The sequence below is a fragment of the Rhamphochromis sp. 'chilingali' genome, assembly GCF_963969265.1.
Source record: "Rhamphochromis sp. 'chilingali' genome assembly, chromosome: 6".
In the NCBI taxonomy this organism is placed as follows: domain Eukaryota; kingdom Metazoa; phylum Chordata; class Actinopteri; order Cichliformes; family Cichlidae; genus Rhamphochromis; species Rhamphochromis sp. 'chilingali'.
This window is the reverse complement of record NC_137933.1, coordinates 13,762,364-13,776,330: the sequence shown is the minus strand read 5'-3', so window position 1 is coordinate 13,776,330 and position 13,967 is coordinate 13,762,364. Positions and strand designations below refer to the sequence as shown.

At 40.7% G+C, this 13,967-nt stretch overlaps 1 protein-coding gene and 1 long non-coding RNA gene across 2 annotated transcripts in view; one reads left to right on the top strand and one right to left on the bottom strand.

The window, feature by feature from the left end:
* The window catches only part of smad3a (SMAD family member 3a), a 36,304-nt gene extending 26,397 nt beyond the window's left edge, over positions 1–9,907 (top strand). The window contains exons 2-8 of the mRNA XM_080884270.1: positions 1,725–1,918; positions 2,245–2,379; positions 3,591–3,716; positions 4,556–4,768; positions 4,968–5,105; positions 5,965–6,109; positions 7,189–9,907. Coding sequence (XP_080740396.1) covers positions 1,725–1,918; positions 2,245–2,379; positions 3,591–3,716; positions 4,556–4,768; positions 4,968–5,105; positions 5,965–6,109; positions 7,189–7,312 — 1,075 coding nt within the window. The 3' untranslated portion in view covers positions 7,313–9,907. The remainder of the gene's footprint in view (positions 1–1,724; positions 1,919–2,244; positions 2,380–3,590; positions 3,717–4,555; positions 4,769–4,967; positions 5,106–5,964; positions 6,110–7,188) is intronic.
* A 946-nt stretch (positions 9,908–10,853) lies between these two features.
* On the bottom strand, positions 10,854–12,847 carry LOC308398348. Its single transcript, XR_013971931.1, has 3 exons — positions 11,850–12,847; positions 11,363–11,491; positions 10,854–11,273 (listed from the first exon to the last, which is right to left on the bottom strand). It is a non-coding gene; the product is annotated as an uncharacterized lncRNA (long non-coding RNA).
* Positions 12,848–13,967: the final 1,120 nt, after the last annotated feature.

Here is a 13,967-nt window from a genome sequence, read left to right as displayed (position 1 = left end):
CTGGCTTAACATTACTATAGATTGCTATATAGCTTTGATAAACAGGTTCTTTCAGCTGCTCTCTTGTTCAGGGGTTGCTCCAGCACACTTGAATTGGCAGATCTTTACACCGGATGCTTTTCTGGTCACAATCCTGCCGGGGATAGATTCCTCCAAAAAGGGGATCTTTTACATGTTGGGTGTTAAACAGTGCACTGTGGAGTCACCCACTATAGATCTTGTTGACTAAATGAAAACTGGTATATTCAGAAAGCAATATTGAACAAATGGTTTTCTATTCAATTTGCATAGTAACCCAGAGATCTTTGTTTGCTGTTTAAATTGCCAGGTCTTTGTAATTTTCTATGTTTAATTCTCAACACTTTTTAAAAATAAAGTTTTAGAAGTTATTTGATCAGACATTTGCTTCGTTTCATAGCTCTCGACTTCTGCATGGGAAACAATAAAAGCTTCTGTCGTTGCTTTCCCAGTTCCAGTATGATACCAGTATCTTGGTTTTGGGTATCTGCCAATACACACCACATCACACCATACACCATTCACTTGCCCGATGTGCCGTGGTTGACCTAGATGAGGCTCAACTGAGCTTTCCGCAGTTGGGCGTGGCCTTGTTTTTATTTAGAGAGTCATATTTGTCCTTCTAAAGGGCTTTATCTTAAGCCTTTGACCCTTACTCTGTGTGAGAGAGTGAGTGGGTGGGACACAGAAAATGAGGGGACGTATGTGACTGCTGCCTCTTGCGTAAGATGTTGTGCAGGGTTTTTTAGTTTTGTTTTGGAGGTTTTTTTGTTTGTTTGTTTTTTTCCCCTCTGTCAAGGGTTATTGTGCTCCAAGATTACAGCCTTTAACCTTATTATGACAGTCCACAATGTCAAACTGTCGCTCATTACTATCTGCCGGCCTAAATCATCATCCTGCCAGAAGCATGCCAGATGAGTGCAGATGTTATACAACACAATGAAATTCCTTTTAAACATACTGTAATGTCATTGCCGATTGTTTATTATTAGACATGACCTCATATTGCCTCTGCACTAACAGCTGGGACCCTCGTCATGGGGAAGTAGTTGCATAGCACAGTAGTGAGCACCAAATCCAGCATTTGATAACATTTAGAGGACAGAGCAGCGTACAGTGAATTTTTGCTTGAAAACCAGTTTAAAAAAAGAAGAAATATATTTTAGTTGTTCAGGACTGTCAAGGCAAAGACTGTATACCCATAATTTGGATATCATCAAGTACCAAAAATACTGTAACAATTAATCAAAAGGAGCGGTGTCACACAATTACTACTTGATGACAACAATGGATGAGAATATTTAATTTTAGGTTCATGAATTTGTTTTTATAAACAAAAGGTCACAGCAGGGGAAGGGACAGGTGGATCAAACCGTAACCAGCCTCAGAGTGGTAGTACCGACATAGCCCTTTCAGAAAAATGACATCAGAGCCAGATGCTATCAAGAAACAAATTCAGCAGTTCTTCTTTTTAGTAACTATTCTATTTTCTGTTTTCAGTTGGAGGTTTCAGATATTTTTCTGCTGGCAAGTATAAGGTCGTGCCCAGGCACACTTCCCTCTCATTTTAGTCACAACACACACTCTGACACGCAGCAGAAAACAATATAAGCCTACACAAAAAGAAAAAAAAAAAAGCGGTGGATAACTGGAAAGTCAAACCAAATGTCTCAAACTTATGCTTCTTCCTCTTCGTGTATTTACAGATCTTTGGATGGCCGTCTTCAAGTTTCCCACAGAAAAGGTCTGCCCCACGTCATCTACTGCCGTCTGTGGCGCTGGCCCGACCTGCAGTCCCACCACGAGCTGCGGGCGGTGGAGCTGTGCGAGTACGCCTTCCACACGAAGAAGGATGAAGTGTGTGTCAACCCATACCACTATCAGAGAGTAGAGACACCAGGTATGACAGCTCGGACAAACAGAGTTCTTTCTTTGTTCACTGTTGTGTTGTTTGAAGAAAATAGTTACGTACATTTCCAGTGTGTTCTAATGGGTCTTGGTTAGTGGAATAGGTTTTGTTTTTTTGTTTTGTTTTTTTCTCCCACTGGATGTTTTTATAGGTTTATTTGTATCCACAGGGTTTGTGAAACACCTTTCCTCTTATCAGCTGATCAACGGTTTATTAATTTCTGTTCCAATAAATATTTACTTTATCCATACATGAAATCAGTCATTGCTTTATTACTATATTCTGAGAAAAATACTTTCTGTGTGTTTGTTATGCAGTACTCCCACCAGTGCTGGTCCCCAGACACACAGAAATCCCCACTGAGTTCCCACCTCTGGATGACTACAGCCATTCAATCCCTGAAAACACCAACTTCCCTGCTGGCATCGAGCCCCAGAGCAACTATATACCAGGTACCAGCGTGCCTCCTAGCATGACTCACACAAAGTACCTCCTTATGGTTTATGCTTTGTGAGAACTAGTTTGTAAGGTGGGCTGTTTATGCTGTACTGAAGAGTTTGGTGAAAACTGACTGTAACAGAGAAGGAGTAGTAGTAAAGTACTTAAAATATGAGGATGATGGTGCACGCTTGTGGGTTGTTTGTCACAAAAAAGGCGGAAGTACAGCTCTTGGAAGAGACCTACCTAGTTTGTGATTGCAAAGGTGTGTGTGTGTGTGTGTGTGTGTGTGTGTGTGTGTGTGTGTGTGTGTAATTAAACTAGTTTTACTATAATTTTCCTTTTGAATCTTGAGTTGGATGAAAAGCTTTTACAACATCGTCCCAGGACAGGACCATCAAACATAGGACGTGGGGTCAGAATTGGCCTGACAAAGACTCCAATCTGGTCCTATGGAAAGCTTGGAATATGTGAAGAAGGGCACAAACATTGGACTTCCTAACTGCATTTTCATACTTTTTACACTTTTTCATACTGTTTAGGGCCTCCCCTTCTCTTTATATGGAGAGATCGGGCAGCTGCATGACTGGCCCACATAAGGTCAAAGCGTGCTTCATGTGGGCCACAATGTACAATAAGTTTGGTGTTTCTGTTTCAAGATTAAGCTTTTAACATTATAAATAAACATACAGCCACATTTATAATGTGGCTGTATGTTTATTGTCAACCGGTAGCTGTTGAAGTGTTATTGATCCTTTTGATTTACTTTTCTTTTGGCTTTTCTGTTCAAAAGTCGAGTTCTGATGTATTGTGAGAGAATTGAGAAAATGGCCTTTTGACTATGAATTTAGGAAGGGATTTACTTACATAAGCTGTTTTTCAACAGGTTAACGATTATTAAATTTTAAACACTTTCACTCATTCACTCACCGACTAGAACCTTCTCACTATTTAGGAAGTTCTGTGTAGGTGATTGTACGGTCACTCTTTGCGTCGTTAATTATGTTGTACTTCAGAATAATTAAAGCACAGCAGGCCAACTGTAATAATAGTAGTAACACATACTGGATTTAATCAAATTATTAAATACAAGTACTTTTGGGCTACTCTCATTCCTCATCTCTATCTGTTATTTTTCCCTCAGTGCAGCAACAATGCTTGGTTAGTGATCAGGGGCCACCAACATTTCAGTATGAGTGAGTGTTTGTGTCTTTGCTTGTCTCAGAAACACCTCCACCAGGCTACCTCAGTGAGGATGGAGAAACCAGTGATCACCAGATGACTCATAGCATGGACACAAGCTCCCCAAATCTGTCACCTAACCCAGTTTCACCCACACACAATAACTTGGGTAAGAAATGCGTGTGTCTGTTTGTGTACTTTTCTGTTTGTCTGCCTTGATTTGCAAACAAATGTTTCAGCAGCGTATCTCCCCAGTGGGAATTCTCTGTTTGGTTTAACTCATTTCTGTAAGAGGAAACCAGATGATGAAAGAAGCCTTTGTGTTCCCCGCTCACCATGTGAACTTTTGAACAGGTCAAGACACCACGCAGCCCACACTAACATCAATAACAATATCCTAGGTTTATTCTATCAAGACGGAAAAGCGCCAGGAGGCTTGGCTGGAACGCAGTTGGTGAAATAATAAAGCAACAACAGTTTCATTTGGCAGTGCTGTCCGGTTGTGTTCTGGACTTCAAAGCAAAGGACAGAATGTTTCTCAGCTGGTAGAGGGGGACAAAAAGGAGCAAATTACCAGAAACAGTTGAATTTACTGAAGAGTACCATGGACAAGTCCAACTGGGCTGCAGAATCCTTCAAGTGAGGGTTGAGTTTCCACATTTTGTCTGGTTAAAGCTTCTGGGAAACAGTGTATGGGTTTGACATTTTGTGACGCAGGCTCTCTCCGTGTTTTTGTTGGTTTTCTCTTTTTTTTTTTCCTCTGTCTGCAGCCTCTCAGCCCTTTTCTCCATATATTTGCCTCTTCTTTGTTATCACTGCTCTTAATGTATGTTTTCTTTACCATCTGAATAATTTTCTGTCTATTAATTCTGTGATTTCTGTCTTACTATTCTACTACTTTGACTTTGAGAATACATTCAAACATTGCATTAGTTTAATTGTTCTGCACTGTATTAGCAACAGTATTGAACTCAGTTCTTTCCTTTTTGGGGTCCTCCTCTGTCTCAGACCTCCAGCCAGTGACGTATTGTGAGCCGGCCTTCTGGTGCTCTATTTCTTACTATGAGCTGAATCAGCGAGTCGGGGAGACCTTCCACGCCTCGCAGCCCTCGCTGACAGTGGACGGCTTTACGGACCCGTCCAACTCAGAGAGATTCTGCCTGGGTCTTCTGTCCAATGTCAACCGCAACGCAGCTGTGGAGCTGACACGCAGACACATTGGTAGGCCTTATGACTCCATTTGGATAATATCTCCTTTGCCTTCTCAGAACACTTTTATTCACTTGATTTCTTGAAAGACTATTGGCTTATTAACAAACATGATTACGTATTGCTTTAGACCTGTTATTCAACATTGTACTTTTAATTATTGTTGTTGCTGACTTGTTTCGGCTCTCTGCCTCTCACTCTTTACCTCAAGGGCGTGGCGTAAGACTGTATTACATTGGTGGAGAAGTGTTTGCAGAATGTCTCAGTGACAGTGCAATCTTTGTCCAGAGCCCCAACTGTAATCAACGTTATGGTTGGCATCCTGCTACAGTCTGCAAGATCCCTCCAGGTATGTGTCCAGCTAACACTGGGAGCATCGAGAGACATACAGGACAGGGAAAGGGAGTAAGACAAATGAGTAGGACGGAAGACAGTGCAATAGAGAAAGACCAAAGTTTACTTTTCACAGAATTGGCAGTTCGATCCCCAAAACGTACGTGTGTGTGTGTGTGTGTGTGTGTGTGTGTGTGTGTGTGTGTGTGTGTGTGTGTGTGTGTGTGTGTGTGTGTAAATGGTTGAATGTAAAGTAATTTGGGATTGAAGTGCTATATGATTCCATTCAGTTTTCCAAAGAGAGGCAGAGGCCAATATACACAAAAACAAATTGATTGATGATTCAGAAATGATTCCCTGAGGCTCAATCATCAAATGAGGCTACAACACATCGCGTACCTCATCACCAGCCAGCCTGTCAATGTCTCCTTTGGCTAAACTGTGGTCGGGTTAAAAATAAGGTGTTTTTCCTTTCCTCACTGGTCTCTTTATTTTTACCACATAATCGGTTTGGATTGTTAAAAGCTTTCCCCAAGCACATCTGTAAATGTTAACAGTTTGTTGTCTGAAACAAGATGTTTATACAATCATTGCAGCATTTAGTTGAGTCAGTGACGCATTCAAGTACACATTCCTTTAATTTGGCTGTTTTCATCCAAGTCACTGCAATCTGATTCGGTAGGACCACGAAAGATATTTCTCCACTTTTAACACAAGTCTGTGTGGAAAGCCATCAGATTAATAATGTTAGTTTGACTACTCTCATGTAAGATAAATTTTAATTGTTTGTTTTGTAGAAGCTAGAGATCAGCTTCATCTTGATTTTTTTTTTTTCTAGCACCTCTAATTGATCTATTGTTTGTTGTTCTCATCAGGATGTAACCTAAAGATCTTCAACAACCAGGAGTTTGCTGCACTGCTCGCACAGTCAGTAAACCAGGGCTTCGAGGCTGTGTACCAGCTCACCAGGATGTGCACCATCCGCATGAGCTTTGTGAAGGGCTGGGGAGCCGAGTACAGGTAAGCTGCAGCTCTGAGTTAATGCTAGCCACTTTCTCGTCTCCTGTTTCTGCAACAGTGTAGCAGTGTAAAATCCATACGAGGTCTGCATGTAAACGAAGACAATAGACACAAACAGACTGTGAATTACATCCCACAATCCACCCGCCCCCGCTCGCTGGCATGTGCACACACTGGTGAATCCGGTCAATGATGTCACAGAGCTCTCGTCTATAGAAACGGGCCCCAGTTGGCAAACCAGACTATTTTTAAGCAAACACACATGTGGTGTGTCAAAAAGAGATGTCAGACTTTCCCTCTTCCATTCCCTCCCCTTTTTCCACACAGTCTGACTCACTGATAGTAAGAAAGGAAGAGATGGAATTAAAGGCAAGCAGATGATTGGCTGAAAGTTGGCCGTGCTCAGGCGGTTTCCACAAGGGAGAAACCTTTGAGCTGGGAGTGACTGCTAAGCAGTCCTGTCCAGACCAAATGCTCACATGTGGAGACACTTAAACACAGGATTCAGGTTACTGGAGTAGCCAGGCCCTCCTTCTCTACCTCCACCTTCACCTCACTCTCACTGCCTGTTTCCATTGTTGGCTGTGTCTGTTTAACTCTTTAGTCCCTTGTGTCTGTTCACTTCTCTCTGCTGTGAGAAAAGCAGTAAAGGAAAAAATGTTATGGCCCCTTTTTTGTCTTTAGTGAGAAAAAAAAACTAAAGAAAAAGCTTAAGAAACTGCATCATTTTGTAGTTTTAGGTTTTTTTTTGCAGTTGCTGCAAGTCTTCCAAATGATTTCTTTATTTGAACTGTACAAATTCAAGAAGTATGTGTCATTGATTAGAACTACAAATACATATCTTAAGAGGTCAAAATCAATAGTTGCCGTTGTTGGTTTTTCAGTCAGTAGAATTTTTGCATTCTATCTTTAGTGACACAGTGTGTTAAAGTGTAACTCAAAGAAGCTGTGAAAGTTGTCTGTCTTACATCAACACTGTAATGAAAGCAGAGCAATGTGACTTTGTAAGTTTGCCCACACTCTTTAACAGCTGTGTCTGTTTACCTCACATCCCTTTGTGCCTCTTTGGTCTCTCCCAGGCGACAGACAGTGACCAGCACCCCCTGCTGGATCGAGCTGCACTTGAACGGGCCCCTGCAGTGGCTGGACAAGGTGCTCACACAAATGGGCTCCCCGAGTCTCCGCTGCTCCAGCGTCTCTTAGGGAGACCATTCACCTGCTCATTTCCTGTCAATGACTAGAAACACACAAACTGCACACGGACGAGAACGGCTACACAAGTACTGAAAGATGACGAACCCCCTCATTCAGCCACTGTTACTTTGTTCTTCCTCCCCACCAGCTGTCAGTAGCACTTTTTATTTACTTGTCTGTTTTGAAAGGGGCCGAGTGCATTAAAACAGTTAAATGTTAGAAGGATCTCTAAATTTGACGTCTGTAATTATCCTTTGTTACCTAAAGGACTGAAGTTATTGCTACACGAGCTTCTTCCTGTCTGGTCGTGTTTGTTTAAACATTAGTCTCATAGTTTTTACCTGTTTTGTACAGATGTTAAAGAAAACGGCTGATCCAAAAAAACATTTTAAAAAAAGATTTAATTTTTAACCATTACTTTTGAATTTGTAATGCATGTGTATGTGCATGTTAAATGCATTTTACATGATTTTGTTTCTGTTTTTGGGCATTTAATACTTTATGAAAATGTGACCCAGTCAGATGGCTTGAAAAAGAATTGTATAGTGGGAATAGTCAACCAACATTTATAAAAAATACAGCGTGAAGGAATGGGAATATATTTCTGTCTGGGTGAATAACAGGATGTTTTAGCTTCACAGTCAAACTTCAAACGGAAACAAAGGAAAGCAAAGCTTCAGTCAAACTTGCTGCCATTCAGGTGGTTCTTAATCAAGTGCTGATTTGAACTACTACCTGAATCACAGTTACATATCTCACATGTGGGATCATTCAGGGTGGTGCACTTTTATAAAATGTTGATTCTCCGGTAAAGTGTTGTTGCAGCAGCTGAGGTGGTGCTTTATCAGTGAAATGTATTCTGCACTCATTTCTGGAAGCTTTGCCAATTTATATTGTAGTGTGTCACACATGCAGACTTGAAAACATCTCACATACTGTACATTTCTGCATTGTTAAAGGGGACCGGTTATGCTTATTTCTGCTTCCAGGTTTTTATTGTTGAGCTCAGTGGTCAAAATAATCCTCATTTTTGTCACTCTGATCCTGCATCCAGCAGCTCTGGTTATGCTTTGTCAGGAGCAGACTGTTACCTCCTCTACTCTCGAGGTCACCTTTCTTCTGATTGGCTGACCTTTGCAAACTGAAGGTTTGAATAGGAGGCGCTTAAGAGCTTTCTGCTTGAGATTACCTATTGTGTGCTATTACAGGATCTGAAGTAATGGCCATGTTTAATAACAGCATGCAGCACTGTAAAGGTACGTGTGTATAACAAAAATATAAAAGGTCCCCTTTGAACAGCAGATTGAACAGACTTGTTTATGTATCTGCAGAACGCTTTGAAGTGCAAGGGGAGCAAAGGGATGCCTTTGCTTTCGCTGATATTCTCAGCCATACATAATATTGGTCTTAAAATTAGCCATGCTGACTTTGTGCACTCAGGACTGTAAAAGAACAAAAAAAAAACAGAATAATATACAGAAACCAATGAAAAGAGGAGATGTATGACCTTTGAGACTTTTTAGTCTATTTTGCTATCAATTAGGTTTGTAACATGATACAGTGGAAAATAACTGCTGGCAGGTCTGGGGGGGGTAGTAGCCCTTTAAATATATATATATATTTTCTTAATAATCTGTGAGGATAAGACAGTTTAAGTACAAAGCACAGCTTTTAACAAAGGGACTTGTTGAGATAAATAAGAGGCATGTAAATACCAATAGCTTCTCAAAATTCCCTTTTTCTTTTTTTTTGTCTTTTCTTTTTAGGCCTGTACATATAGTATATACGTGTGTTTTAATAATGTGGCCATTAGCCTTTATAATGTTGATCGTTTTGGAAACAGAAGAAGAAAAAAAGATCAAAAACTGAAGAAAAACAAATGTTGGGAAAAGCGATGGCAGAAATAGAAAGACAGTCAAAGCTTTAGTCCCGTTTCCTTTCAGCCACCCACTGTGATGGAAGTGGAACCATTTCCTTCTTGTTCTCTAACACTAGACAAAGACTCAGTGGGTGAGCATGAAAAATATTTTAAATCTTTGTACTGTGCTTATTTACATTGTCCAGGCTCTTGATGTTAACAGCAGCCCAGTGGTGCTAGTCTTTAACATTTTAGGGACTGAAGAGTAAACAACAAAGGCCCGAGAGTTTACCATCAACGCTGGTAGATTTTGATCTCTTTGGAATGATGATGACTTTTAAACCTGCAAACTTTAGTGGGATGGTTTCAGAAACAGTAGCATCTACCAATCTGAGACGAGCCAGCTCTTTGTAGAGCTTCTAGTGTCCTCGAATGCAGTAGTCCTGATTCTGATGGGCTCATAGTCATTGTATTTACCCGGTAGGGATTATTTTTAAAGCAAATTTGTCATTTTTATACATTCTGCTTGTGTTTAGTTTAGTTTTGTTTGTTTTTTTATCCCCTTTGTTTAAATCTCACCCTGTAATCGCTATTATTAGTTGTGATTTCTGCTTCTGTGCTCTGAATTGGTCTTTTTAGATGTCTTGTACAAAACCCTTTTATTTTTCTCTGCTTATGAAGAGTTGATGTGATGCTTTATATTTCTGTGTATTATTGTTGTTTCGAAAATAAAATATATATCTTGTGGTGATACGTGAGCCTATGTGCTAAGTACGAAAGAAACTGAGGCTGGGTGGAACTAATCTTACATGACAAACTGCATCTTTATTTCTTGACTGTGCATAATTATTCAAACATCGGAACAAATCAACATTATGAATCACAGTTAGCTGAGTTTTGTAGTTAAACGAGATTTGCTCGCATGAAATGTACTTAAAGCCCTTTATTAACATTTCCTTCAGTGTGGGGAATTCCTTGTCTGCGGTGGATAATTTCATACTGTCTTCAGAAGCAGACAGAGACGGTAATTACAGGCCCACAGCAGCCCTCTCTTGTTTCTTTACTTACTGCTACGTTACGAGCTAATTCAAACCATAAACATTTGTGCCGTCACAGAGGCGCGGCGCGGCTTTGAACATGAAGGCAGGCTTTGTTGTTGATGCCCTCAAGGGGAAAAGGGCCGGAACAAGCTGCTTGTCGCTGCAGAGACCTTGCTGCTGTGGTGACGAATAGTTTGTGTGGAAGGACCAAAGCTGGCTCACAAAAGTCTGCTGTATGTGCATGCATTTGAAAGGCAGTCAGCGCAGCAGTGAGGCTTCATTATTAATTGTTTCTTCGCGATTGTATAAGGGGAGACAGACAAAGAGCTGAGTGGATGTCTGTCTCCACCATAACCTTCTACCTGAGCAGGAGAGCAAAGTATGTGATACAAAATGAATTTGTGCAGACAATTAAGCCCTCTGTTAAACATCCTGTTTCACATTTATCTGAACTATACCTGAAGGCAGATAATTATAAACTAGTTTCAGGTCAAACCACATGAAAAACTTGAATGGATTAATATAGAAACTAGAGAGTGCTGCTTGTGTCTGAGCACTGATAATCACTTTTCGTCATGATCTGATTCTGGAACAAGTCATTTAAAAAGAAATGAATATGTGTGAGCGTAACTTAGAAAGCTTTTTTGTTTGTTTTTAATAGTAAATTTGCTGATTGTACAGAACATACAGTTGAATGGAAAGACATTGAAAGGACATTCAAGAGACGATATAAAAATCAAAGGTATGTACAATAGAGGCAGTATTGCAAATATAGTAAGACATGGGCATATAATATAGATATAAATAGAGCAGTTTGTGACATGTACATGGACAGTGGTGCGAATGCTTGTAGCAAAATGCCAAAAACAGTCGGCAGCATTAAAAGATTTGAATGTACTGGGTCCTTGTGTGGAACCAGCTAACACAGAGTTGTGGTAGTGTGTTATAGGAGCAAGCCATCAACACAAGATCCATGGAGACTGGGGTTTTCCACACCAGGCAAGACCTCAGGTGCAGGCTGTGTAAAGATGCCCCTGAGACAATCCAGCACGTAACAGCAGGGTGTAAGATGCTAGCAGACAGGACATAGAATGAACATCATGACCAAGTATACTTGAACATCTGTGCAGAGTATGGCCGGGAAGGTGAAAATGTGACTACCAAGCTGGGCGAGTGGCTCCAGCAGATCCCAGGAACAACATCCGAGATCTCTGTCCAGAGGAGCGCAGTCCTAGGAATAGCAAAGATACTGCGCAGGACCCTCAAGCTCCCAGGCCACTGGTAGAGCACCTGACAGGGAAATTTACATTTTTTTAATGTGTAAAAAAATAAAGTCTTCACAGGGCTTGCTAACCAAGCACCTCAATAAAAATAAAAACCCTGAAGATCTGTCAGTCTGCTGGTGTAAACATTCAGATGTGTTACCACAGTTATCCCAGGAGTGAAGAGTGAATATCCAAACAAATTCACCCCAAGGTCAGACCATGTTCAGCGAAACTACAATACCCAAGAGCTGCATCTCAGACTCTACAGGGCTGTGTTAAAAGGTTAAAGTTAATGGAATTAAAACTACTGCTTCTTTGAGTCTCGTGGTAGCACGGTTTCAGTTTACAAAAGAGCATCTGAACAAACCACAAAGAAATGTTACCTGTAGCCACCAAGGTTGTGGTGGGACGTTAAGAGAGCTGTGCCCACAAACCTGAATGAGCGACGCTGCAAAGAAGAGCGGGCCAAAATGAGTTTATATGATTTCATCACACACACAGAAGAAGTGCACCCGCAATGAAATGAGTACCCTAACAGATATAATAAGCGGTCACAGACTGGAATATTTTAAGACGTACTCTCGGGTCGGTAATAATAAACAGTTTTAGCTCAACACTGCCACCTATTGCTCGCACAGAATAATAGCAGGCCAGATACATTGTTCTATTGATTTATTTCAATCTTTTCGCCTTTATTTTCCATCTTTCACACGCAATGTAGAAAGAATATTTTTGTCTCGATTTATATAAAACTGATCAGGAGATTTTGCACTTAACTATTAAACCTTTGAACTTAAAACAGCTGGACGCAGTCTGCTCGCGGGGCACGGCAAACCACGTGACTTTATCAGGCGGGAAAACAAAGGGCACTTACTTTGCATGTGATAAAATTAAGACTTATGCTGTGAGACAGCACACACAACATATTCAGGTGTAGATTAGTGCCACACTGAGGTAATTTCATTCAGATGTTGTTAGGGAAATGGATCGTTTGGGGCTGCCTGCTTACAGCTAACAATGATTAAATGAAGATGAATACGTTCAGCAGAGAGAAAGGGCTCGGTACATCGCCCAGCACAGCAGAAATGAGGTGTCCCAGTGATTTAGGGCGCAAAGATGGGAACAGATGAGTGGCATCAGCTCCGTCTCTGTGTGAAGGTCACCGTGACGCAGGTTTCGACAGTGTGAATGTTTGTTGGTAAACAAATCCATCTTGACAAAGGTCACCATTTGTTTCCTACTCTCCTTTTTTATTACTATTATCAGGGTTCGTACGTGTGCTTGAAATCCTTGAAAAATGCTTGAATTTTAATGTTGCCTTTTGAAGGTTTGAAAGGTGCTTGGATTTCAGATGTTGTGCTTCAAAGTGCTTGAAAGTGTAACTGTATTTCATTCACCACAAATAACTATCTGATTGAATAGTTTTCTTATCAGATAGAGAAATAAAATGAGTCGCAAAATGTAGAGGCAAAATTTGTATAGGTATGAGTGGCTAACATACCTGTAGGGTGCTGTTTTAATGAGTGTTTGATGGAAAACAACAATGGCGGAGTTTGCGCTTTCCAGTCGCATGATAGGTGAGTCCTAGTAAATAATTTTCCAGTACGTGTACGTTACACATGCTATTTTTAAAAAATTATGATTATTTTGCTAGCTATCAAACTCGCTGGAGAAATGACTGAAATGCACTGAGTGTGATGCAGTATGGCAGCGCTATTATGGAATATGCTGTGAACTTAGCTAACATTACTTAGCAGTGATATCAGTTACTTTGCTCAAGTGAAAGCTTTAAACATTAGCCTGATACATAACTAGCTACCAGAGTCTCCATTTCAACTTGGGTGAAACGTGCGGACTTCAAACTATACACCAGTGTTTAAATTGTGTTGATAGGCCACCTAAAACCAGTGATTTTTGTTTTTAATAAAACAGTGGTGTTTACTCCGGGAAGAAACTGTTAAAACGGCATTTTCTAAGGAGAGCGCTAGCAAACACGCTTGAGTGAAAAACAACAGTTGTCACTACCCGATCCGTACCGGAAACCCGATCGGTACCCCGCATGCGCGAAAGGTTTCTACTTCCGGTCGTAGTGTTTTACGATAGTTACAGGTCAGAGTATCTGTTAAGATGTTAAGAATAACAAGTATATCTTAAAATGTTTGCAATAATGAAGCATTTCAGTACAATGTAGACAAAAATAAAAAGATAGTTACGGATCAGGACTCCCCGATCCTTACTGCGCATGTGTAAAGTCTGACCGTACAAATCCAAGAGCACCTGGCTGCAGCCACTGTGGAGCTTGCTCCACTACAGGTCACTCCCCCGGATGTGTTACATTCTTCTCTTGGCAATGTTTGCTTTTCCTCTCATAAGTCTATAAATACCAAAATAAGATCTCTCTTTCAGGATGCAATGGTCTCTGTTCCATCAGCCATATTTTATTGGGCCAATTTTGTAACAGATATTGAATGGAAAAAAGTTTGGACTTTACCACAAAGGTT